This window comes from Myotis yumanensis, unplaced genomic scaffold, assembly GCF_028538775.1.
Source record: "Myotis yumanensis isolate MYYU_CA2020_CCGP unplaced genomic scaffold, mMyoYum1.0.hap1 SCAF_1, whole genome shotgun sequence".
NCBI lineage: Eukaryota > Metazoa > Chordata > Mammalia > Chiroptera > Vespertilionidae > Myotis > Myotis yumanensis.
In genome coordinates this window covers 217,430,903-217,458,340 of record NW_027223752.1, presented here as the reverse complement: position 1 = coordinate 217,458,340, position 27,438 = coordinate 217,430,903, and the positions used below count along the sequence as shown (strand labels likewise).

At 43.4% G+C, this 27,438-nt stretch overlaps 1 protein-coding gene and 1 non-coding gene across 2 annotated transcripts in view; both read left to right on the top strand.

Annotated features, from left to right (window-relative positions):
• The first annotated feature begins 12,687 nt into the window (after positions 1-12,687).
• PGM2 (phosphoglucomutase 2) overlaps positions 12,688-27,438 on the top strand; it is a 32,892-nt gene continuing 18,141 nt past the window's right edge. The window contains exons 1-4 of the mRNA XM_070398033.1: positions 12,688-12,830; positions 18,298-18,465; positions 22,948-23,054; positions 26,549-26,633. Of these exons, the coding sequence (XP_070254134.1) occupies positions 12,741-12,830; positions 18,298-18,465; positions 22,948-23,054; positions 26,549-26,633 (450 nt within the window). The 5' untranslated portion in view covers positions 12,688-12,740. The remainder of the gene's footprint in view (positions 12,831-18,297; positions 18,466-22,947; positions 23,055-26,548; positions 26,634-27,438) is intronic.
• On the top strand, positions 23,073-23,201 carry LOC139001402 (small Cajal body-specific RNA 4). The gene has a single exon (XR_011469993.1). It is a non-coding gene; the product is annotated as a small Cajal body-specific RNA 4 (non-coding RNA).

Here is a 27,438-nt window from a genome sequence, read left to right as displayed (position 1 = left end):
GGTGTGCTTGCTATATTTGAAGAGTAAAGCTTTTATCACATGTTGTCACATTTGTTTCCTCTATCCTGTTAGTTTCTTTCTATATCTATTTCATTACATTGTATGTGCACAAGTTTTAGTTTGACTTCCCATATTTGATCATATGTATTGCAGCTCTGGTCATAGGCTATACTTCTCTTTTGTTTTGTTTTGTTAATCCTCACCCGAGGATATTTCTTCCATTGATTTTTAGAGACTGGAAGAGAGGGGAGGAGGGAGGGAAAGACAGACAGAGAGAGAGAGAGAGTCATTTGGTTGAGAGAGAGAGAGACATTGATGTGAGAGAGACACATCGACTGGTTGCCTCCCAAACTTGCCCCAACCTGGGCCGGAGGTCAAACCTGCAACCCAGGTTCATGACCTTGACTGGGAATTGAACCTGAGACCCTTTGGTGCACAGGCTGATGCTCTCACCACGGAGCCACACTGGCCAGGGCATAGCCTATACTTCTCAAGCATCAAATATTTATCTCTCTCCACAGCTGGATTAAATTTGGCATTCCATTTTTCTAAGGACTTTTTTCCTTTAATAAATCAGCATTAAATATTTAACTCTTTGACCCATCTGAAGTTTACTTTAATAAATAATAGGAAACAGAGATCCAAGTTAATCCAAATCAATTTTTAGCCCTAGTATTCTGCTTGCCTGACAGTCTTTATTAAGCAGTGATTTATCCCCCATCCCCACCATCATCATTTTCTTTAACTCTTGACAATGATTTTCAATCCAATATTTTTCATGGGGCAGTCAGGGAAGTTAATTATTATAGGAGGTGATGTAGATCACTTGAACCTGAAGACCCTCTGAGAACTGGCGATGTGGGGCTGCCAAAAAAACCAACTGGTAAGCACATGGAAAGTTAGGACTAAAAGGGGGGATTTTTACATTATTTGGTTCAACCCCTCCCTCCTAACACAAGTAAGAAACTGAGGCACCGATGAATTAAATATGGTTCGAGTCACCCTGCTAGAGTCTGTGGGAAAATAGATAGAATTAAAGGCACATAACTAGAAATTAGGAAGATGGGTTTCAGATTAAAAATGCATATAAGCATTAAAAATATGGCTAATAACAACTAAATAATACATAAGATATATAGCTCATAATATAAATATACAGCTAATAAAAATATACAGCTGGTAATAAGAACAGCTACTATTCACTGAAGATCTACTGTGTTCCCAGCTCTGTGTATCTCTTTTAAGCCCCATGACAACCCTGAAAGGTATGTGTCATCATTCCCATTCACATCCCTAGTAATTTGTTCACAATCTGCCACCAAGTGGCAGGAGCTCCCAGCGCTCTGTGCGTGGGAGCTTTTTCCCACTACACAACACCGCCTCCCAGCTACCAGTGGTAGAAGCCTGGGCAAGCCAAGTGCCCACTAAAGAACCTGCTTCACTAAGATGAAACCACCCCACTACTTAGGTTCATTTGAAACTGGTTAAAGGAGTTATCTCAATTCCTAGCATTGGCTAAGTTGGGACAAATCAAGGGACCACTTTAGGACTCAGTGTATGCAGTTGCCCTCGTAGGCGAGGCAGACAGGATGCTCTCTGCAATCGCATTCCATTTTAAAATTCTAGGACTGGACGTTCTGCTGGCCACTTTGTTCATCCACACGTAATGAAAGCAGTACAAGATGTTCAAAGTAGTGCAACCCATATTTTTACTCGACTAACATGTTTTCCTATAAAACAATTTCAGGGCCAATAAAAACCTTTCATAGAAATTAAGTCTATGCAATCCATGAAAGAAAAACAAAAACAAATAGTTTGGAATTTTTTCCAACTGACATACAATTTTTTAAAAAAGGGGTTTTCAAAACAGATTATTTTTAATACAGTGGTGGTATAAGATGATCTGAAAGAATGAATAAGGTGTTTGACCAACAGTTGTAATAATAATCATCATAAATAAGTGCCAGTTGAGTGGGTTAACAATGGAATGGATTTTATTTAACTAAATTATAATGGCTGGGCCAAAAAATAGATTTATTAATTCCAAGCTTCTAATGCACAACTTCAACCATCTTTTTTTATCTTTAAATTCTTTATTAGTTAAGGAATTACAAATGTGTCCTCATCCTCCCCCCCCCCCCCATTAACCCCCATCCTCCCCCCACCCACTCATGCTCTCATCCCCCTGTGGTCCATGTCCATTGGTTTGGCTTATATGCATGCATACAAGTCCTTTGGTTGATCTCTTCCCCTTACCCCCACCCTCCCCTACTTTCCCTCTGGGGATTAATAGTCTGATTGCTGTTTCTCTGTCTTTGGATCTGTCCCTGTTCATCAGTCTATGTTGTTCTCTATAGGCCACAAATGAGTGAGATCATGTGGTATTTATCTTTCTCTGACTGGCTTATTTCACTTAGCATAATGCTCTCCAGTTCCATCCAAGCTGTTGCAAAAGGCAAGAGTTCCTTCTTTTTTACCGCAGCGTAGTATTCCATTGTGTAGATGTACCACTGTTTTTTAATCCACTCATCTGCTGATGGGCACTTAGGCTGTTTCCAAATCTTAGCTATGGTGAATTGTGCTGCTATGAACATAGGGGTGCATATATCCTTTCTGATTGGTGTTTCTGGTTTCTTGGGATATATTCCTAGAAGTGGGATCACTGGGTCAAATGGGAGTTCCATTTTTAGTTTTTTGAGGAAGCTCCATACTGTTCTCCACAGTGGCTGCACCAGTCTGCATTCCTACCAGCAGTGCAGAAGGGTTCCTTTTTCTCCACATCCTCTCCAACACTTGTTGTTTGTTGATTTGTTGATGATAGCCATTCTGACAGGTGTGAGGTGATACCACATAGTTGTTTTGATTTGCATCTCTCGTATAATTAGTGACTTTGAGCATGTTTTCATATGTCTTTCGGCCCTCTGTATGTCCTCTTTCGAAAAGTGTCTATCTAGGTCCACAACCATCTTTTTAATAATTACTGACTAAATGGTAGTTTTTGTTTAGGTCCTTTCCACAGACTATAGCATAAATATATGTAGTAAATGGAACCATGTGTTAAATATTCTGATAACCCAGAGTAGTTCCCACAAGATCTAAGATGTGAGTATTTTTCTTTCTCTGAATGAAAATAGAATTCTTGCAAGAACATAGAAGCGATTGACAATGACAAGAAACACAGCCTTTCCCACCTCTTGGCACTAACACAGGCTAAGGGGGGCATCTCATGATGTGCATTTCTGTAGTTGTACCTTAAACCTTCCAGGAAGGAATTCTAAAGGATTTAGAAATAGAAATTAGGAGAAGAGGATTTTTTTAAAACTGACCAAACTAAGTCATTTTATTAAGTAAAAATAGGGAAAAAGGGAGGCTTCCCTAGAGATTTCTAAAAATAAAATATTTTGGGTTCGTTAAAAATAGACATAAAAACCTCACAACGTGCCTCTTAGTCATGTGATTCTATGCGTTTTGGGTAGTTTCAAGTTTACATTTTCTATTCAAAATCATTAACAGCATTGGACATATTGCCTGAAGAGGGCACCCTTGCCTATGGAACCAAGATCCATTGGCGAAACTAATTTGTAAACAAATCTGTGGAACAAACTGCTATGTCAACTTCAAATTGTCAGTGTTCAGGCTTTTCTTAAAATTAGATTATAGTTTAAGTAAAATATACATATGTATATGTATAGTATATAGTATATATTATAAAGCGTGAGGAGGAAAGGAACTTCTGACTGCCCAGCATGAAAATTTAGAAAATGGAAATACTCCAGTAACTAGGAAGCTCCTATATGCTTTTCTTAATATATCTTCATCTTTCCTCACCCTTAAGGGGACCATTTTCTTGAATCATGTTATTTGTAATTTCCTTGCCTTTTTTCATAGTTTTATCATTTATGAACTGCTTAATTTTGCCTCCTCCCCCCCTTTTTATTTTGTCCTTAATGTAACTACCATACTGCACAAATTCTGCAACTTGCCTTTTCAATCAATGTTAAGTGTTTGGGATCTATCCATACTCATGCAAGTAGCTGCAGTTCATGCATTTTCAGTGCTATGCTGTGTTCCATCCTATGAATCTGTCATAACCTATTGCTCATTGTGCTTCTGTGGTGGCTTTTCCATTTAATTGCTATTACAAGTAACACCGCTGGAAACTTCTTGAGTGAGCCTCTCACTACACATATGTACAAAATAGTTCCTGCGGGCCACTCTGCTGACTGCTTTTGTATGGTTCACAAGCTAAGAATAATTTTTACATTTTAAATAGTTGAAAAAAATAAAAAGAAAGAGAACATTATTTTGTGACAGGTGAAAATTATATGAAATTCAAATGTTGGTGGCTACAAATAAAGCTTTAATGGAACATAAACACATCCATTTGGTTCCTTGTGATCTATGGCTGCTTTCCAACTAGAGCAGCAGAGTTGAGTAGCTATGACAGAGATCTGGGGCCCACAAAGCCCCAATATTTATCACCTGGCTCTTTACAGAAAGAAATCTGTAGACCCTGCTCTAGGTTACATACCTAGGATGGAAGTGCTGAAGCATAGAATATGTACATTTTTAGTTTTGCTTGTTTTTCAAGATGGCTCTACCAATATATAGTCACATCACCAGTGTATGAGCATTAACTTTTCATGGTGGGGAGAATAAATAGGCTATAGAAATACGGAAGCTATGCTTCAGGGTATATATGAGTTGCAGTACTAGTTTGCAACACTTTTCTTAAAACTGCAATAAGCTATCTATAATAATAAAAGCGTAATATGCTAATTAGACTGGACGTCCTTCCAGGCAACCTTCCGAATGAAGCCGGGGCTGTGAGGGAAGCCCGGGTCCTGGGTGCCAGAGGGAAGCCAGTGCCGGCAGCCTGGGGAAGGAAGGCCTACTCTTGCACAAATTTCATGCATCAGGCCTCTAGTTAATAATAATGTTGACTGTATCTTGGCCAACCTTAGTAGCCTTTCTTGTTTTAGCAGACAAGATTCTGGAATGTTAATATTTGCTGGACCACATCTTCCCATTGTATGTTGTCCAAGACCATGCCTGGGGATCCCAGCTCCTCCATCTGGACTAGAGGGATTTCATGGGGCTCAGACCAGTCATGGGCCTCCTGCAGAATCTGATGGTACAATGGGAATTGAGTGTAATTGGCATAACTGCCATGTGCGTGTGCATTTATGCTGTAATCTTTTCTTCTGGGATCTAGAATAAGCTCTGAAGTGCTCAGGTCCAGGCAGTCATCATCACCGATGTGTCTTCGTGCAGCAGGTATGTGAATGTGGGCTACAGGGCACTTTACAAATTGAGATGTAAAGTCCGTATAATACACTCATCAGGTTTTGAAGATCTGTATAAATATATATATATATATATATATATATATATATATATATATATATATATAAAACCCTAATATGCCAATAGACCGAATGGCAGAACAACCGAACAGCCAGTTGCTATGATGTGTGCTGACCACCAGGGGCATGTGCAGAACATGACAGGCATCGCCTGTGATGGGATGGTGGAGCAGGTGAGCGGGGATGCCAGACCAAGGCAGGGTGCTGGACACTGTCATCGGGGTGAGCCTCTGGTGGTTACTGAAAATTCTTTGCTCCTGCGTGCCATGGTCCCTCCCAGTGCTTGCATCTGCTGCCAGCGCTGGCCCCACTCACACCCGCTACTGGCACCTGGCGCTGGCCCCTATCACTTGGCACCATCAGTGGGTGAAAGTGGCAGGTGCTGGCCCCAATTACCCCTTAGGGTTTCTCCACCTGCCCCTGCTCCTGAGGGGTGATCAGGGCAGCAGCCGCCACTCGCACCTGCTGTCAGCGCTGGCCCTTCTCGCACCTGCTGCTGGTCCGGCCCCAATCTCTCCGTGCTGTCAGCGGGTGCGAGAGGGGCCAGCACTGTCAGCACATGGGAGTGGCAGTGGTGGGAGCAGGGGCTGCTGGCAGACAGGGGACCGGGGGCTGTGGCAGGAGGGACCAGGTGGGGGAGCAGAGGATGGGCCAAGACCCACCCCTGTGCCCACTGCAACCTCTCGGCCCACAGTTCCTTTCAAGGTGCATGAATTTGTGCACCTTGCCCCTAGTTTAATATAATAAAAAGAATGTAAAATATTGGTTGTTTTCAGCTGCTAACCTCAGGTAATTTGTTATCCAGCAATAGAAAACTAATACAGCAGAAAAAAGAGGAAAATGAAATATTTCAAGATACTCTGTTATTTTATTACTAGTAGCCCTACGCACAAATCCGTGTGCCAGTACATTGCTGCCACTCTCCTGTAGCTCTCCGCCCACTGCCCCACCCTCCTGTACCTCCCCCCACCCCCTCCCCCTCCACCCCTTTCATAGTTTGCTGCCCTGACCCCTCCTGTAGCTCTCTGCAGCCCGATTGTACCTTGCTGCCCTACCCTCCTGTTGATCCGTGATCTGGTCATGAAGTGCTTTTTGTTATGCCTCAGGGTGTAATGGCTAATTAGCATATTCCTCTCTAATTATATAGGATAATAATATGCTCTTAATATTTGTATTCACTTTCATTAATTCAGCCAACACTTAATTTTTTTAATGAGTATTAAGCATATGAAACAACTATCTTTAGACATTTTAAAAAGAGTTGTTTTAGTTCTGGAGATGAATGGTGGTGACAGCAGCAAATAATGTGAATGTACCTAATGCCATAGAACCATACACTTAAAAATGGTTAAAATGGCCAATAACATTATGTATATTTTACCACAATAAAGGGACCTTTTAAAAATAGTTATTTTCACTTTCAGGGAATAGTGTTACTAGGTTGCATAATAAAAATAAATAACCCTTAATGCAAAAAACAGTATTCTTTATTTTTACTGCTATAGGAAGTCATTATGGCTTAAAAGATGGCTGCAGAATTAATACTGAATCATAAACTGTGTTCTTTTGTTTAAGTTGTTCTTTACAAAAACCACTGAACAGTTTTGCCTCTTTGCCTCAACCCCTAACACTTTCATTAAAAAGAAACAGCCCAGCCGTGGGCAAACTATGGCCCGCGGGCCGGATCCGGCTCATTTGAAATGAATAAAACTAAAAAAAAAAAGACAGTACCCTTTTATGTAATGATGTTTACTTTGAATTTATATTAGTTCACACAAACACTCCATCCATGCTTTTGTTCCGGCCCTCCGGTCCAGTTTAAGAACCCATTGTGGCCCTCGAGTCAAAAAGTTTGCCCACCCCTGGCCTAGCCCTACCCGCTTTGACTCAATGGACAGAGAGTTGGCCTGCGGGCTGAAGGGTCCAGTGGGGATTCCAGTCGAGGGCACATGCCTGGGTTGTGGGCTCGGTCCCCAGTGGGGAGCATGCAGGAGGCAGCCAATCAATGATTCTCTCATCATTGATGTTTCTATCTCCCTCTCCTTCTCCCTTCCTCTCTGAAATCAATGAAAATATATTAAATAAAAAAAAGAAACAGTCTGTGATATCTGAATGACAAGTGGACTCATGCATGAGAATAGACATCACCTGTGATGCGAAACTTAGAAGAAAAATCTCTCACGAATAAAGCGAAATTAATATTTGAAGCAGGATGCTCAGACTTGTGCTGGGTATGAAGCCATCATGAATGCAAGCTTCAGCTATGTAAATTATTGTTGAGGGCAAAATATCTGATATTTCTGAAGGGATCTGTAGTTGTGGCTCATGCCCAGCTACCAACTATTGTTCTATATGAAGTCTAGCTGATACTACTGTAATTAACCTAGTTATTAATAACAGAAAATGAGCAAAGGGAAGGCCAAAAAATATAGGCATGTCCTTTGCACAGTTCGCCAGGAGGTGGCAGTTTAACACTCCCCAGGAAGCCACTGGTCCATTCCCCCCAGATTGCTAGGGGAAAGGACTGAACAGCGGGTGTTGGGGAAGGACGAAGGGAGAGAGAACAGACGCATGCCCAGTCAAATCTGGGTGAGATAGGGAAGATGCTTGTCAGTCACACCTGGAATAGGTCATTTGCCAGAAGAGGCATGGCCACTGCAAGCACAGGAAGATTTGAGACATGTAATCCCCTAAACAAAGAAGTTCACTCTCTTGGCTCTTGGCTCCTGGCTCTCTTGGTTTGCTCTTAACTTCTGGCTTGTGGGGCTCTCGTGCTCCTGCATTCACCCATATGGCTCACGGACACATGGACTCCACACAGTGGACTAATGAACTACGACTAGCCTGATGCTGTACCAGATCCAGCTCCAACATGGAAAGGAAACTCTGGATGCTGGCTTTTCCTTTAGCTCTACTGAAGCGCCAGCTGCACTTACTTCTTCCAGGCTGGATTAAGGGATCACCCTCTCCCCCTCCTCCCCCTCCTCCCCCTCCTCCCGCTCTTCTCCAAAAACCTTGCTTCTCTCTCTCTCTCTCTCTCTCTCTCTCTCTCTCTCTCTCTCTCTCCTGCAATTCTTCAGTCCGCAGGCCAATGCTCTATCCACTGAGCCAAACCACTCAGGGCTCTTCTCCCCTCTTCTTTTTCCCTAGAAGAAGGAAAGGAGAAAGGCAGAGGGTTTTGAATCCGTACCAAAAGCGGGGGGAAAGAACTCTACATGGACACAGAGCAGTCCAAGTAAGACCCCAGAGGCTTGAAATAGTGTACAACTTGGGGAATTATTATGTGTTCCAACCATAAAGTGAAAGAAAGGATAGAAGGAGATGAGGTTGGAGAAAGGGGTCCCAGGCTGTCCTCACGTGGAAGTCATTACAAAGTCTCTCTTTCCCACACTCCCTCTTCACTCTCTTTCTCCCTTTCACCAGGTTCACCTATTTGCTTTAAAATAACCCCTCAATTGAAAATTGAAAACAACTCAGGCCTTAGTCAGGATTTTCACCTTTATCCTGAGAACAATAGGAAACCATTTGGCAGACTTAATTAAATGATTGGTCAGAGCAGGTTTTCTTTTTAAGTTTATTCTCATTGCTGCATTGAGAATGGTCTGAGAAGGAATGGACAAGAAAGATTTGGACAGAGCAGTCAGGTGGTGATAGGTAAGAGAGATCATGGTGAACTGAAGTGGTGGTAGCAATAAGATAGAAGGAGTATTGGACAGGTGTGGAAAGTATTTCTAAGGTAGAATTGATAGGTCTTGCTGATGAGTTGAATAATCTTTTACCCTCTCTGCATCCACCCCCTTGGGCATTTAACTTTGAAGTGTCCTCTGCCTCTGTCTCTGGACTTGACCATGTGCCTGGCTTTGGGTAATAGAATGAAGCAGAAGTGCAAGCATGGTGCTTCTAAGTCTACAACTTGAGAGGTCTTGCTCTTTCTTGTGTTTCTCTCATCTCCATGAGGACATTCCTGAGGTAGCCTACGGGCATGGAACAGATACGTCGCAGAGACTTGAAGTGCCCAGTCAGCCCAGTTGAGACTCGTCTAGATCAGTGGCCGGAAAACTCATTAGTCAACAGAGCCAAATATCAACAGTACAACGATTGAAATTTCTTTTGAGAGCCAAATTTTTTAAACTTAAACTATATAGGTAGGTACATTGTTATTAACTTAATTAGGGTACTCCTAAGGCTTAGGAAGAGCCATACTCAAGGGGCCAATGTTTCTCTCACTTCAGTGTTTTTATCTCTCTATCCCTCTTCTTTCCTCTCCCTAAAAAAAATCAATAAAAACATATTTTTAAAAAATAAAATGAGTGATAAGAGAAAACTAGCCAATTATATGAATGTGCTTAACGAACATAGCCGTACATAATAGATCTCTACATTTTTTTTCACTGAGAAAGAACATTAAACTGCAGCTGATCTGCAGAACTGTTTGCTGTTGGTGAACTTTGGGTTTGTAGCCAGTAATGAGCATACTGATAAAGTTTATGGGTGCTTTACTAACTCCTTTTCTCAGCAGTCTCAAAATTGGCCTTCGAGAACAGTGACAAGCAGTTCATTTTTCATGGTCGAATTCAGAAATGCCAGCTTGTTTGGGAGAAAAGGTTTGCAGAGGTGTGATACCTCCATACCTCATTGTACCGCGCTTCACTTTATTGCGCTTCACAAATGTTTCATATTTTACAAATCAAAGGCAAAACCCAACCCCAGAAAGTTATGCTAAGCACTTTACATGTATTTCCTCATTTAAGTCCCAAATCATCCCTTGGAGGTGAGCTAACTATTATTGTTTTCATTCTAAAAATAAGGAAATTGAGCCCAAGGGAGGTTGAGTGACTTGTCCAGGGCCCCCCCTCTTTCCCTCCCACCCCACCCCCCCCACCCCCACCAGAGAACAAAAGGTAGAGGCAGGATCCAGCCAGGACTCTAGGGCCTTCCCTTTTCCAACTCAAGGAAAGAACACACCGCTTCATTTATCTCTTCCCCCATTTAGTGGGCACCTACAGTGCTAAGCTCTGGGGAGGCAAAGGTAAATAAAACGCCAGTACTGACCTCCAGGAGCTCACGGTCTAGCGAGAGAGAGACCATGAAGAGAAAGTTATAATGAAATGAATGTAGAGGAAATACAAGAGACAGAAAAACATGTTAACGGCATCATGGAGATGCAATCAGCAAGATCCAGACCGTGGGAAAGCTGCAGGGCAAATGACTTAGTGTCTTCGACAAATAATTCAGGAGGAAATTGAGGCAGAACTGATAGATTAAAAGAAATCTAAGCAATTTATCAGCCAATGGCAAAAGTATTTGGTTCCTGACTCAAGAAAATTGTAGAAAAAAAAAGAGACTTCCTAGATATTTGAAAATTGAACACTACAAGAACATTTAATTATATTAAGGAACTGTCAACTTCAACTTTAAAATTTTTAGGAGATTTCGTGGCTTTGTGGCTATTTTTAAAGTGTCTTTACCTTTTAGAGATACATCCTATATAATCCTATATAATAAAGAGGTAATACACAAATTGACCATCACACTCTCGCACAAGATGGTCACACCCATGTCATCATAAGATGGCAACCCCCATGTCATCACAAGATGGCTTCCAGAAGATGGCCAGCAGGGGAGGGCAGTTGGGGGCGATCGGGCTGGCAGGGGAGCAGTTAGGCATCCATCAGGCCAGCAAGGGAGTAGTTAAGGGGTGACCAGGCTGGCAGGCAGGCGAGCGTTGGGAACCAGCAGTCCCAGATTGAGAGAGGGTGCAGGCTGGGCTGAGGGACACCCCGCCCCCCGCAGTGCATGAATCTCGTGCACCAGGCCTCTAGTGCTAGAATATTTATAGACAAAGTGACATAATGTCTGGAATCGTCTTCTAAGTATACAAGAGTGGGAAGTGGGTAGATGAAACAAGCATGGCCATGTTGATCACAGTCAACCTGGTTGCTAATAACATGGGGATCAATTTCAGTAAATATTTAAAACTTTCCAAAATAACTGCTCCTGGGATGGATACAAGGGACCTGGAAGGATTGCTGATAAGATGTCTGGGAAAGTTGGGAAAGCTTTCAAGGAAAATGGGACATCCATGTCTGGAAGAGTTCTTGGGCAGCAGGGGAGCATGCACAAACACATCAAATGATTTTGAGCATCATCTATTCTTATCCATGCCATAGGTGGTTAATATTTGCTTCTCCTCAAGAGCTGACTGCTCTCACTTGGAAACAGGTTAGCAGTGCTCATGGAACTTCCTTCTATGGACACGTGTAGAAATGTGCCGAGGGGAAGAGGAGATTGAACATTGGATTTGAAAATCTAGAGATTGGGCGTGAGATTCTTGGCTCTGTTATTGACCCTGCACCCTGGGTTCAGTTGACAATATTTTTAATAATGCCCATTGTGCCTACCAGTGGCCCCCTACACTGGAAGCCACACAGACCCACTGGGAGAGCTCTGGCACTTGAGAGGGAAATAAGTGCAAGCTAGACCTGCCTGGTCTCTGACTCCCTGAGTCCCGCAATGTCTGTCCTAGTGAGACTGAAAGAAGGTTAGTCTGGTGCAGAGAAAGGAGACAATCCTAACTGTGGCATGTTGTGGACCAACATTCGCGAGAATAAGACCACCGACTCCAATTAGGTCTTAAACAGCAAGCGAGGATTTATTGAACTGGCCAGTGACTGCCACAGGCTTTCTCCTCCTGCACCAGCCCCGAGCTTGGTGCTCCGGGAGCTTTTATTCACAGAAACTACAAACGTCCTTGATTTACAGTTACAAGGGTCTAATCAGGACCTTGACGCGCAGATGTCTGAGGAAAAAGAGTCCCGTCCCCTTGCTCCGAAATCAATAAGCTGCTCACGTATAGTTTTGTTTTTAGACTCTCCATTCTGTTCCAGCGCCTATTTTCACGCTCCCACTTTGTTCTTTTACAATAGTTTTCTCGGTTATTCTTGACCTTCAGAATTTCTCCTTAAATGTTAGGGTCCTGAGTTTACCCATCCTTGGATTCCACACCTGGCCCGGTGCCTGGCGCATAGTAGGAACTCAGTGAAGAGTGTCCTATGAATGGGGGTGACCTCAGGACCTTTTCAGAGATGATGGGCAGGACCCAGCACTCCCACCCCCACCTCACCCTTCTACCCCGCCCACTACCCCTAGAGGCGCGCGGATGAACTGCAAGGGGCGTGCTCACGGTCCAGCGCGTCATTGTCCTGCGGCCCCGCAGGCTCCACGGTGCCTGTCCCCGCCTCGCCTCCGCCCTCTCCGCCCCGCCTCTCCCTGCCCCGCCTCCGCCCTCCCCGCCCCGCCTCCGCCTCGCCCGGCCCAGCGGAAGGGCGAGATCCGAGATCGCTGCCTCCTGAACTCGGTGGTGGCAGCGAGGGGATGGCGGCACCCGCAGCTCCGGGAGGCAGTGGCCCCGGCACGGACAGCCTGCTGGACCAGGAGACAGCCCGGTGGCTACGGTGGGACAAGGTGAGGGGCGCCAGGGGGCTGGGAGCGCCGGAGGAGGTGCAGGGTCCTCTGCCTGCTCCCCAGGCGAGTGCCGGCGCCTGCACTTCCTTCCTGGCCTCGTCTCCCCGCGGGGAGACGGCGAGGAGGACGCAGCGGCGGCCAGGCCTCCTCTGGTCCGGCCGGCGTGTTGCACCTGCGGAGCTTGTCCGGGAAAGGCAGGCCCCGGACCAAACCAGCCAACCGCCCGGCCGGGGCTGCGAGATCGGGAGTCAGGGGGAGAGCGGGTGGGCCCGAACCCGGCCGGCCTCGGGGTCTTGTCTAACTGAGGGCTGCACGCGTTCCCGACCCTCCGCCCGCCGCTCGTCCTCTGCGGTGGGGTGTGCATCCCCCACCACCCGGAATCGTTCCGTCCCGCCCGTGCCTTTGGCTCCTGGGAACTCTGCAGACCAGCCTTCCCATCCACATCTCCCAGCTGCTTAGTTGCAAACATGGGTTGGGCCCGCCTGACTTCAGGCATCTTTCTTAGGTCTCTGATGGGAGGGAAGCCCTTGGACACAGCACCCCTAGTTCTGTTCCCTCTCTTAGATGCTGGAGCAGAGAGGGAAGCCAGCTTCAGACCTGCCTCCCTCCCTCTTTCCTCTCTAACTGGAGTCTCCACTTCCGACTTGTTGCTTCCTGCCGGCTACTGGTGTTCTTGGGATGTGCGCTGCTCACTTCTGCTGAACTTGTTTCTCACGCTGTCACTCATGTTCCGAATCCGAACTTAAATGTGGTGTCAAGGGAAGAAACATTCAAACCTGAAAAGAATTTTTGTGAGTTCCTTTGAGCCAAACTGTTAACAGTTGCCTGGAAGCAAAATCTCAGCGAATTGAGATAATGCTCGGAGAATGGCAGGCAGTTTTGCTCCTTATTTTATACATTGCAATCAAAAGAGGAGTAACTGGGTTACATGAAATCCATTGGTGACAGACTAGGGAGGTGGGAGCTAGCAAATGGGAAACCTCTGGGATTGGAGAAAAAGAGCAATAATAGACACATACTTCTTTTACATAGGTGGGTACAGGATAGTTAACAGTCAACAATTAATTCAGTAACAATGAGGGCTTTTGTGGTCTCCGCAAAGCTCTGCCTGTGCTTTGAGACGTCCGGAAAAATGAAAATTACTTTGATATTTCAAGGATATGTTATGGTAGACGCAAAAAGACAATAGACAGGCTTTATTAAGGTCAAGATTGACCTTTGTCAGGGAAGATACCAGCCTAGAACATGACTACCCACCATAAATTGCTTTTAGTTAAAAAGTTTTAATTTCAGACCATCCTACGTGGTTACTTTAGGTCTCTGAGTTTGTAAGGCCTCCACTCACGCAGGCCTCCCCTGAGCTGGTCTGGTTTAGTATGTGGCTCCTTTTAGGCCACAGTGGCTTATGTAGAGAGGCTTCCCTGGCTCCTGAGGGTAAATTATTTCTCCCTAATACTCTCCCTAAACCGACTGTTCTTTTCCTTCAAGCTCTTACTGGGATTGGTCAAACAAACAAGCAAAAGTTATTTGTAGGTTTATTTGTTTAATGTCTGTCTCCAGGGCTGACTTCAAAGGCATAAGGTCTGATGGGGTTTGCACAGAACCCCTTCCCCTTGAGGGCCAGCACTTGGTTAAACACCCTGCTGTCCTGTCTGGAAATTCTTAAAAATTGTTGAATGGGGGGTCCCGTTTTTCATCTTGCACTGGACTCCAACAAGTCATACAGCAGGGCCTGACAGTGCAGATGCAGAGTAGATACAGGTTTCCCCCGCTCTCCGAAAGCAGGGGTTTCCTGTGAAATCTTTGGTAAGCTCAAAGGCCGGAAAGCAAAGAAGCAATCACCATTAGTTTACATGGAAAATATTTTCAGCCTTCTCAGACCCCAAAAATAACGTACCGAGTGATACCAAATAACACATAAAGCTTAAAATAACCGTATATATAGTAAAAGCAGGAATGACATTGTAAATACACACCACGCTTTGTACACTTGTCAATCCTGTCAAGCAGCAGACCCTCCGTTTTATCCATTGAGGGAAGGACCACTCTGCTAGTAGCAGAACTGATAGTAACGGCGGCAGCTTTCAGGATTCTCTCTGCCTGCAGAAAGTATGAGTGGTGGACGCAGGCAAGGTCAGCACACACATCGTGTCTTCATTTCATTCATCAGGGTCAAAACGCTTAATTACGTTCAGTTTTACGCTAAGCCTAACACACCCTATGAGCTCTTCAGCTTTTCTGATCCCTTAGGACAGTGGTCGGCAAACTCATTAGTCAACAGAGCCAAATATCAACAGTACAACGATTGAAGTTTCTTTTGAGAGCCAAATTTTTTAAACTGAAACTGTATAGGTAGGTACATTGTTATTAACGTAATTAGGGTACTCCTAAGCTAGCCTTTGCTGAAAACGTCCTCAATCTGATTGAGGTACGTTCGCTGAGGTCGACCCCTCCCAACTCTCCCATCCACACTCGTCTTGTACACTTGTTTCGTCTATCTCCTTCCCGAAAACCGACTTCTGCGCATGGGCCACGAGGTTTCAATTGCACTGTACGTGTGCGCCCGCACGTGGTATTTTGTGGAAGAGCCACACGCAAGGGGCCAAAGAGCCGCATGTGGCTCGAGAGCCACGGTTTGCCGACCACTGCCTTAGGACACATCTTGCTGAGCATGTGCAGAATAAACCGAGATAAAGCACAGGTGCTCGCAGACACAGCGCACAGCCCTGGCGGCCTGAGGCTGGGATGCTGCGTGTAGTTCCCGGGAGGAGCTTGGTGGGGCCACTGTCGCTGCTGGGTGCCGCTGTCTCTGCTGCCAAACAAATGCTGACCCGCTGCTTTCACTTTCCACCTTTTTTCATAAAGGCGAAAATCCTCTTTGGATTTCTTTTTTTTTTTCCAGTTAGCAAAAACAGGCACTAGCAGGTCTTTTGTAACACACACTTTGGAAAAGCGGGGAGCATCTCCACGTAAAGTAGTTGCTGAGTAAATGGAGAAGATTGCACGTCCTGTCTGCAGGACCAGGCCTCCCTCTCCCTCTGCCCCCGGCCCCCGGACATGAAAGGCACATCCTGTTTCTGGATGCTGTTAGCAACTGGGTGGTTTTCCTTTTCCTGGAAAGATAGCCTTGCAATTCCTTAGGGCAGGAACATGTTTCCATTTCTGATAACCTGCAGTTTGTAGAAATCTCTTAGCTGGTACTGCATTGTTCCACAAAACTTTCCCTTTGAAGAAATAAACAACTAATGTCCACAAAATGTTGTCACTGTATAGAGCAAGGGTGGGGAACCTCTGACCCTTGGGCCATATAAGGCCTGAGAAGTCATTTGGTCTGGCCCTGCCTAGGCTTGAGAGATGAGGTAAGTAAATGTCTGACCAAATAGAGGAGGCTAATTTTTTTAAGTTGAGAATTTTGTCTGGCCTGTGAATGATGTTATAAATATCCAAATGGCCTTGACAGGAAAAAAGTTCCCCACCCCTGGGAGAGAGGGTACCTCCTTGGGTAGAAGGGAGGGGATGTCCTTTTCATTTTCTAATTTCTGCCACTTCTGTTCTTTCCTCTTCCAGTTTCTTCTTTGGCTGGAGACAGGCAGCAAGAGGGAACTTCCTGCTAGCTGAAAGCATCGCAGCCCTCTGGTCTGAACCCTCAAGGGCAGCAGGTCACCCTGCATTTCCACTCAGCCTTCACTGCTGTCAGCTTTGGTCACTCCCATGGCTGATTCTCAGCTCTATTGCCCTCTTGACTTTTCATTCTTATCTCTGGGCCACATTTGGTTTCTCTCAGGCTGTTGGTCTTTGATGGACACGCAAGGCCGATTGGGATTTTCCACATTGGTACTGAGAATCACCAGATTGGGTGTGGCCTTGAAGTTTCTGTTTTCTCATGGGCTTGGCAAATATTGATTGAGCCTCTCTTATGTGCCACACCTGAGCCCTTCTTTGAGGCATCTGCCGATCTGATTGGTCAGATTGTGCTTTGTGATCCTTGGTTATCGCTTTTAGCCCAGTGGTTCTCAACCTTGGCTGCACATTAGAGTCACCTGGGAATCTTTTTAAAATCCTGATTTCTGGGCCTCATCCTCCAGAAATTCTGTTTCTTTGTTACTAATGTTGTGGCCCCACCCCATAACAAAGAAACAGAATTTCTGGAGGATGAGGCCCAGAAATCAGGATTTTAAAAAGATTCCCAGGTGATTCTAATGTGCAGCCAAGGTTGAGAACCACTGTTTTAGCCCAAAAGGTGGGCTTTTATTGGATTCCTGGTGAATCTGGAATAATCTGGAAATGTGGGCTTAATTCCAAAAGGCCAAGTGTTTATTGCAATAGCATTTCAAAGTTTAATTATGTGGGCACCTCTTGCTTGCATGTTCATCTGGTGAGATGATGACTGTAGAATAGGAATAAAGTACTTTATTGTTCTTGTGAAATCTCAATTTAAAATGTCTGATATGGAATTAATGTGACTGTCACTTAACATTTTCTACAACTATTGTACAAAGAGAACAGGGCAGTGTAAGATGAACTGAACTGGTTCGTGTGAATGTCTATTTGAAGCAGTGGATGTAATAGAAAAAGCACAAAGTCCATGCTTATCATGCAGTTTAAGCAAGTCTATTAATCCGTGAGTTGTCTCCATCTGTAAAATGGCGGTTTTGTTATTTGTCTGCTTCTTGAAGTCATTACAATATTCAAATTTGACCAGGTATGTGAAATCATTGTACAAGTTATAACACTACAAAAATAAGGTTTTTATTTAAATTGTATAATCTTTCACTCCCTGGAAAAATTTGAAGACATTAGGGAAGAAAATGAACATTTGATTACAACTCAGTGTCAGGCACAGAAAGATGTTTTACATTAATTTAATGAATTTGATGTAAACCACCTCAAAACCATTTTGTAAGGAACATTCTAGACTGTTTGCCCAAGTGAATAGACTTGGTGAGTGGTGGTGTGCCTAAGATTCCATTCTGGGTGTTTGACCCCAAAACCTATAAGTTCATTCCATTTTTCCCAAATTGCTTGCTGTGGTAGGAAAGAAATAATACTTATACTATAAAGGGAAAGACTAAATACTATATATTTCTATTCTAAAACTAAATATATATTTTTTTGTTAATCACAATATCACTATTCAAAAAAACTGGCTTTATATTTCCACAGCATTAAAATATTAAAAAGCCTATATATAATATACTAGAGGCCCAGTGCACGAAATTTGTGCACGGGTAGGGTCCCTAGCAGCTGCGGGCTGGGGCCTTCCTTTATCCCGCGCCGCCCCCTGGTGGTCAGTGCACACCATAGTGAACGATCGAACTCCTGGTTAGTCAAACTCCCAAGGGGACACTTTGCATATGATATATATATAGTACTCCCCCAGGGTAGAATTGTTGTGGGGTTTTTTTATATTTCAGACTTTTTGTTGTTATTCCCCGGCCATATCGGTGTATACATTTGTGTTTTGCAGAATCCTTTAACTTTGGAGTCAGTGAAACAACTAATTGCAGAAAGCAATAAAGAAGAACTACAGAAATGTTTCGGGGCTCGCATGGAGTTCGGGACAGCTGGTCTCCGAGCTGCTATGGGAGCAGGATTCGCTCATATGAACGACTTGACCATCATCCAGACTACACAGGTACCACATTTTATATGTTTTAGTTATTCTTACCATATCCCCAGTGTTAAAAGGTAAACTGAGGCATAATAAAATTTTTTTAAGTCTATCTGAGCAAAAGTCTATTCAAATTGGGGAGCACGAAACTACTGGAAATGGTTAGAAGCCTCCACTGACAGGAGCTAGGAGACAGACTTACTGAGAAGAGCCAGAAGTAGAGCGAGGAAATTAATAGATTGGCTATAGCTCAAGTGATTACCTTATTTGGGAAAGCCTCGGTGGCTATTTGTGGTTGATTGTCCTTAGGTTTTGATTTCTTTTTTTTGTTTGTTTGTTTTTGACAGACAACTGTTTAGTTTTTATTTCATAATCAAAAACTTACCTTTGTAATCCAACTAGATGGGGAAGGGGGAAGGAAATCCCATTCCTTCTGTAGCTCAGGTTTTGATTTCTTTACTTTAATCATTTACAAGCTCACCTTTCAGTTTGCTTCCTTAGGCTACTAAGGCATTACAGCCACCTCAGTCCAACAGCCTCCTTATTTGAGTAACTTAACCCCAGGCTCCCTTTGTAAACCAAGGGTAACTTGTTTTAATTACAAACAGGTCTTGTGGGTTTGTCTAGGCACAAGGAATCACACTTTCACTCCATAAAACAGGGCTTGCGCAGTTGGTTGAAACAGTGCTTGTTTCAAAACTCATGCAGCTATTTATTCACTCATTCATTTAGCAGAGATTTATTGAGTGCCTACTGTGTGCCAGACATTGGGAATATAATAATGATTAAAACAGACTCATGGATCTTTCATTCCAGTACAAATTCACCAAGTAAGCTGACCGACTTTCATGGCCTCCTAATTTTTGTGGTGGTCGTACAGGTGCAAGCATTGGAAAGCTTTTGGAACTGCCAGAATCACCGGGAGCCAATTCCATTTAGGTGGAATGTACAGTATGGGTGGAAATTATTGCTGAGTTCCCTTGCCTTCATTTGTGAATTTTGCTGCCAGAGGAATAGACCCAACTTTTAGGAATAGAGATGAAGCCTCTGACAAAAACAGAAGAGCTACTTATGAGGGAAATGAAGGAGAACCGATTCTTCTGTCTCCCAATTACTTAGACTTGAAGGTCACTTAGAATGAAGGTCACTTTAATTCTGGGGAAGAAAAGGCTGGAAAAATGGACTACGGTGACTGTGTGTACCTTACATGTACCTCCCAGCATAAAAGGCAGTTGGGCACATGGTAGCAAAACCCTAAGAAGACAAGTGACTAGGGCTGTAGAACAAATCGCCCAAAACAGTGATTTTGAACAGTTTATTTTGCTCACAGATCTGCAATGTGAGTGGAGCTCAGTGGGGACAGCCCATCTCTGCTACCCAGGCATCACCTGGGCCAGCCGGAAGCCTGGAATCACCTGAGAGCTCCCTCCCTCACAGGTCTGCCGTTCTTGCTGGCTCTTGGCTGAGATCTTAGCTGAGGCAGGACCACTACCTGTGGCCTGGGCTTCCTTACAGCATGGGGCTTGGGATAGCATCCAGACAGTGTGTGCCAGGGGGAGGCTGTACTGACTCTTATAACCTCACCTTGAAAGTCACCCCACATCACTGACTTCCACCATGTTGTGTTTGTTAAAAGGGAGTCTTATAAGGCTGCTCACATTGAAGGAGAGGGTATGTAGACACCTACATCTCATGGGAGGAACATCAGTGTCACATGAGAGAAGCATGTGGGATGGTGTAGCTATCTTTGGAAAATTCAATTGGTCACACCTCCAATTAGGCCTAATGGTAGGGGATTCTATGAGCTTCTCATTGAACATAGAGTCTTTTTTCCTACATTCTTCTCCATCTAGTTTCTAGGAATTATGCAGTCTATCCCCAGAAAAGTCTTAGGACCTATCTCATACCTCCTCTTCCCTAGAAGAATCGGTCTCTCCTGTGATAGCTAAGAAGCCCACAACACTAAGATGCAAGCATAGCCCTTAAAGGTCATCCTATCTAATAATAGACAAACATGGTAATTGACCATACCTTTGCTACGCCTCCCATTGGCTAATCAGTGCAATATGCAAATTAACCACCAACAAAGATGGTGGCTAATTTGCATACTGCAGGTAGGGTGGGACAGTGCCATCCCACCTGCCCTGCTGCCATCCGGGCCTGCTATCTGCGACCCGGGGAGGCGGGCGTCCCATGTGCAACCTGACCCAGGGAGGCTGGGTGGGGCAGCAGCGATCGGCAGGTCTGCCCGGGTACCCCATGTGCGACCCAGCCTGGGGCAGCCAGGCGGGGCAGGGAAGGCTTGAAGGCGGCTCCGGCTGGAGCAAAGGCCTGGGTCCCGGGTGCCGGAGGAAAACCGGTGCTGTCAGCCAGGGGAAGGGAAAGCCTATTGCATGAATCTTTTCGTGCAACAGGCCTCTAGTCTCTTATAATCAGCTACCCTTTGGGATAATATCCCCACAGTCCCCACCATTCCGAAGGGGTCACCCAGCCTACACTGGAACACTTACAACAGGAGACAAGGGTGTTAAGAGTTGAGACAACATTAGGAACGGTTTTCAAATTAGAGGACAAGGATTCCCAGGACAGACACCACAGGCTTCCACTCCCAGCCTTGGTGGGTGGCCTGGCGGAATGTGCTGGCTTTCCCTGTGGCCTCCGCACCCTGCCTGCTGGTCTCTGGTGTGGACTCTCCTCATGGTGCCCTCACATTCATCTGGTTGGATTTCAGAAGCATATATATGTGAGTCGGGAACACCCCAATGGGAAACAGGACAGAGACTGGAGGGACATTTTTGTATTGTTTGCTTCATTCATTGAGGTTGTAATTTCCGCTTAGGTTACTTAACTGAGCCGTGAGACAGGAATGATGGGGAACTCACGGTCTTCTGAAACGGCCATTCTGTCTTTGGAGAATGGTTGTTATTAAAGGATGGTTTCATTATTTTGAGTCAAAAATCTGTCTTTCTGTAGCTTTTTCATATTGGTCACAGTTGGACCTTTTGAAGCCAGACAGTTTATTTCTTGTGTCCCAGGGTAACATTTCATCCCGCACCGAGTCTTTTCTTAGCCGTGCTCTCGGGTCCTCAGCCTCAGCGGGCTCCAGAGTCTCTGAGCAATTTGGAGATGTGAGGATTTGGGGCCAAAGCTTTTTGTCCCCTTGAACTTTGGGGCCACAACATAGGAGTTGACCAGGGACGGGGAGAGGGTGCTGTCCCTGTTGTAAGCTTTAGAATGTGAGCATCAGTTCTTTCTGGGGAACCCACAAAACCCACACACATGTGTCCTTCCTTTGTATCACTCAACCTCAGGATATATGCCCAACACAATGTTTGTGTCCAGGAAAAACTAAAGGCGTTCTAGATGGGCGCTGCTCTGGCAACAAAGCTGGGAATGTCCTCCCTACCAAAAATGACTTCCTTCGGCCAAAGTGAAATAAGTGATATGAACCATCGTTATTACCCGATCAACCTTTGTTCTCTGATAAAACCTGATTTATCCAATATTCTAAACCTGTTCAATTCAAAGGTCACTGTTTTGTGATCTTTCGTATCAGATTGAAGTGATGTTATTGCACCCACTGGGATACTGGAATTGTGTGCTTTATCATTTCTAGGCAAGTGTACGAGCCCACGTACCTGCATACTTTTTATTTGTATAATTGGCTGTGTCATGTATTTGGACTGATAGGCCTCCTTAAGACCTCTACCTAATTAAAAACAATATCATAAACAAACACGTTTAGATTAGTCATTTGTCAAAATCTTATCAAATGTATTGAGTTCCTTTGACCTGCTGCTGGTACAGAGCAGGCAGAAATATCAGAAACACTCCCCTGTCCTCAGGCACTTAGAACTAATGTTAAAGAAGGAATGTCAGCTCTAAAGGAAAATAACAATAAAAACAGTGCTTCTAACAGGTACACATAGTGCTTTCTTGGTGTTAGATTCTCAGCACTTGGCATATTTTAACTCATTTAATCCTTACAAAAGCCTGTTGAGATAGGTACTATTCTTATTCTTGTTTCACAGAAAAGGAAACTGAGGCACCAAGAGATTAGGGAACTTGTCATTTGCTTGCAGGTGGCAGAGTGGAGTCCAAACGCACAGACACTGTTTGCTTTTAACCCTGCACCGAATACCTCTAACCAGGCCTGGGGAGCAAATCCAGGCTCTGCTATTCTTGTACCTGGGCAAGTCACTGAGCATCTCTGAGCCTTAGTTTTCCCATCTGAAAAATGGGACTTCTTGGCAGAGTTGATCTAGGGTTAGTGATATTAGATATTAGATATTAAGTGTCAGCATAGTACCTGACACATATACTATTAGATCAACAATAAATAAAGCTTTTATTTCCCCTTTGTTCAGTTTGTTTAATTACTGAGGGATTTCTCCCTTCTCTGCTACAATGCTCTCTTGTGGAAATAGAGAAAAATTGACCAATTTATCATACACATATGATGTGTTAAAACACATATACTCTTTTAATCCATGGGTATTTTCTTAGGGATTTTGCAGATACCTGGAAAAGCAATTCAGTGACCTTAAGCAAAGAGGTGTCGTGATCAGCTTTGATGCTCGAGCTCACCCAGCAAGTGGAAGCAGCAGCAAAAGGTACATAAAGCTGTTTATGCTGGAGGACTAAGAAGGCTGAGTCTGATGAAGCAAGACTCTGCTGATACAATCCTCCTAAAATAAAGGGTTGGAGAGAGCAGCTCTTATTGGAGAATATCACAGGGTTGACTGTACTACCCAACATTTTACAAACAAAAAACAAAAAAGATATTTGTGAAAGTATTTCTTTGTAGTGATTCTGTGGTTTTATTTTTAATCATTTCAATCACTTGCCTTTAAAAAACATATGTCAGCTATATTGCGTAACTACAAAAATGATGGGTAAATTCTGTTTGCAAACTTTTAAGAATTCTGGTTTTATGTTTGGGTTAAGAAAATGAAATTATTTTGACAATTTAGAATTTAATACCTGTCTAAATGACTGAATTTTTTTAAGTGGCAACCTTATTTCTCCTTCTCACTTATTATGTAATTTTTTCTCCTACTACTCATAAGCTTCATGATCTCCTTTCATTCTTGCATGCCCATTTCAAGCTTTATTCTTATAACATTCACAGACCAATGGGAGTCTCTGTTATGTAACTATAGGAAGGTAATGATGACGATGGTGGTGATAATGGTGGTGGTGATTATGATGATGGTGACGATGATGGTGATGGTCATGATGATGAGTGTGATGGTGGTGATGATGATGGCAGTAGTGATGACAGGACAGCAATTATTTGAGTGCTGAATGTGAGCTAGGCACTTAGGTATTACTCATTTAATCCTCACAACAACCTTTATGGCATGTACTTTTATCTCTAAAGGGCAAATAGTAAACATCTTATACCTTGTGGGTCGAACACTCTCTTTCACATCTACCGATTCTGCCATGTAGCACAAAAACAGCCATGGACAGCACATAACTGAATGGGCATGCCAGTGTTCCAGTAAAACCCTATTTACAAAATGAGCTGTAATTGCCAATCCCTGCTCTTAATCATGCAATGTGACCTTTTTTTTTTTTGAACTTAAATACTTCTTCTATTATGAATTTTTTAGTCACTTCAGAGTATAAGGATTATCAGTTTCTTGGATTGGAAGAACACACAAATATTTAATATTAATGAAATTCTCATGAACTCTACCTACAGTGCTGTTTGAGGTCAGAGTCCTAATCTTCGCCTTTCAGGAACTGGTAGCCTAAGAGAGAAGCATTAATGGGAACAAATGTGTGGCTGTGAGGAAGGGAACATGGTCAGGGCCAAGGACTAGATGACATCAGTCCCCAGATTGAACTCAGGATGACCAAAGGCAGTGGTCGGCAAACTCATTAGTCAACAGAGCCAAATATCAACAGTACAACGATTGAAATTTCTTTTGAGAGCCAAATTTTTTGAACTTAAACTATATAGGTAGGTACATTGTTATTAACTTAATTAGGGTACTCCTAAGGCTTAGGAAGAGCCACACTCAAGGGGCCAAAGAGCCGCGTGTGGCTCGCGAGCCGTAGTTTGCCGACCACGGACCTAAGGTTTTTGATCTTCAATTGCAGGGTCAAAAAAGTGATATTTTTCTCAACAAAGCAAGAGAGAAGTTGTAGCTCTCAGGGACAGATGCATATGGATTACATTTTCAAGAGAGTAATGTTGTACCAACCAGAATAGCAGTTTGTCACTTTTCAGTTCATGAACTTGCCATTAGAATTGGATCATACACATGTTTTACTGACCCCAGGGGCAGGTCAGATCCCCCAGCCAGAGCAGGTACAGTATGTGTGGCTAGTTCTGCTTGTTTGGCTTCTCAGGTTTCTTCATTTCAGGCTGACTACCCTGTTTCTGGTTGACACATCCTTTAGATATGTTAACATTGTCAATTAAAGTACAGGTATTTCTTGCTCTGGCCTTGGAGCCACATTATTTCCAAGAAGTAACCTATGTTATTAATTCTACTTAAGTTTATGGTTCAGGTTTCAGAGTGGGATGGGATGGGATGGGATGGGATGGAGCTCAGGGCTATCACCTACAACATGCAAGCATTTAGAGATTGTAGCCTCAATATTAAACATGGGAAAGCACTCATGATCAGTCAATGGAATCTTCTTAACGAGATGGGTACTATGGTAGTCTCAGAATTTTACCCAAGGAAATGTTTATTCATTCTTTAATCTTTCAACTTTAAATATTGGGTGGGGAACATACACTACAACTGTTAAGCATATGCAGAGAACACATTGAATTTTTTTGTGCACATTTGTAACTTAGTTCATATATATATAATCATTTATACAGGGTGGGGCAAAAGTAGGTTTACAGTGTTTCGAATGCAATAATTAATAAATAATACAAGAATAAACTCTGTGTTTCACATACAACGGTAAACCTACTTTTGTTCGCTCTGTGTTTTGAGTGTCTGCTTTGCCAACTTTAAGAAGGTGCCTTTAAAATCAGTCTGAATGTTTCGTGAGATTGAAAGTGACTTCCTTGCCATTCATTCTAGGAAATACAGTTTAGATTTAACTCAGATTTTTATTGAACTTGTTTTTGATGAATTTTGCTATTTTTATGACTCTCTCCTATGAAGAGCCCTTCTTTTTCTGTCAAAATCATTCTGTATTACTCTTGATCTTAGGAATTTTCACTGTTAAAAAAGTGCAGAGATCTCTTGTGCCCCGGCCAGCTCCCAGGATTTGGGAAGAGAATGAATGATCGGGTTAATCCTGTAATGTATAATGTTGTTCACTGGAAGTAAATTGCTCATTTATTGTGGTAGAGTATTTTACTCCAAACATGAATAAAGACTTGATGCCCTGTGTCTTACCCTAAGTCAGTAACTGTAGAAGTTAAGAAAAATGTCAGTGACATTTAAGTCTTTTTAAGGGCTGAATGAAACTAAGATGTGTATATGTCATATACATATATGTCATATACATATATATGACACACACACACATGCCAATAAGATAACATGTTATCAAATGCTAGTCTGCATAGTCTATACTGGATTGCGATAGCTCTCCATTAGGGTTTCTCAGTCGCTGCACTATTGACATGCGACTTCATGCTGGGCCAGATGATTCTGTTGTGGGACACTGCCCTGCAGGGTGTTTAGTGGCATCCCTTACTTATACCCACTAACACCCAGTAGAACCTTACTTCTACCCCCAGTGATGATAAAAAATGTCCTCAGACATTTCAGAATCCCCCTGGGGGCAGAACCTCTCCTGGCCAAGAACCACTGAGATAGACCAGGAGTCGAAAGACTTGGGTGTAGGCCTGGCTCAGCTGCTACGTGTCTGTTGGACATGGGACACGTTATCTGGCCTTTCTCAGCTTCCGTCCCATTTTTGTGAAATGGGTATACAAATAAAATGAGGTGACTCCCAAGGTTCCTCCCGCTTTAGTATTCTATGCCAATGGAAGTATATTAAGGTTTTCCTTGCTCTGGCTGCTATGCTCAATCTAGAGAAGTGGCCAGGCATTCATTTCCTTCTTCACTGTCACTCACCATCCTGACCACTCCTCTCCTTCTCCCCCATCTCGCGTTTCCAGATTTGCCCGACTTGCTGCAACCACGTTTATCACTCAGGGGATTCCTGTGTACCTGTTTTCTGATATAACCCCAACCCCTTTTGTGGTAAGTAGCTAGCTCATTTTATAATTTCCTGTCACAGGGTTGGGGATGGGACATGGCTAAATTTTACAGGCTTTAGTGCTATTGGGAATTAGGTATTTGAATGACAGGAGAACATCTGGCATTTATGGGGTGTCCTTACTTCTCTCCAGGAATGTTTCTCCCACATCCTAGCAATATGTCTCTGATGTTCAACTTTTGATTTTTCAGAATTGGTATTTTTAAGTGCAGTTTTCCTTTTGCTTGTATTCAAAAGATATTTTCGCGTGTTAGCAAAATGTCTTTGGTGTGTGTTTGTTTGTTTTTTTCATTTAGCCTGTAGTTGTTTTTCCCAGCTATTACAGTTAGAAAACCTCTCATATCTAAATCTTCTAAATCTGAATTCACCTCCAGCCACGTCTTACTATGAATATTTTTGACAAGTTGGTGCACCAGCTTTTTATGCAAATGTACATTCTAAATATTATTCATGGCCAGTACAGAAAGCATGCTTGGCATGTTTTAGTAAGATTTTTATTAAATAAGTAATGTAGCAGAATCTAAAGAAAAGGACCATAGGGACTGTGGCAGCTGTTGTTTTTAAGTAGATAGAACTTTTATGAGCGGAGCCAGATGCTAAGAATATATTTTTTTAGAAATTAAGCCAAAAACATGATCTGAATTACTTACTTTACGTAGAAATGAATGTGTATGGATACAGGAAAAGTAATGCCTGTTGGTTTGTGTTTACCATCTCTAGTGCACTGACAGGTAGATGCAGCACCTTCGAGATTATAATAACCCAGGGGACACTCAATGTCACATTCAA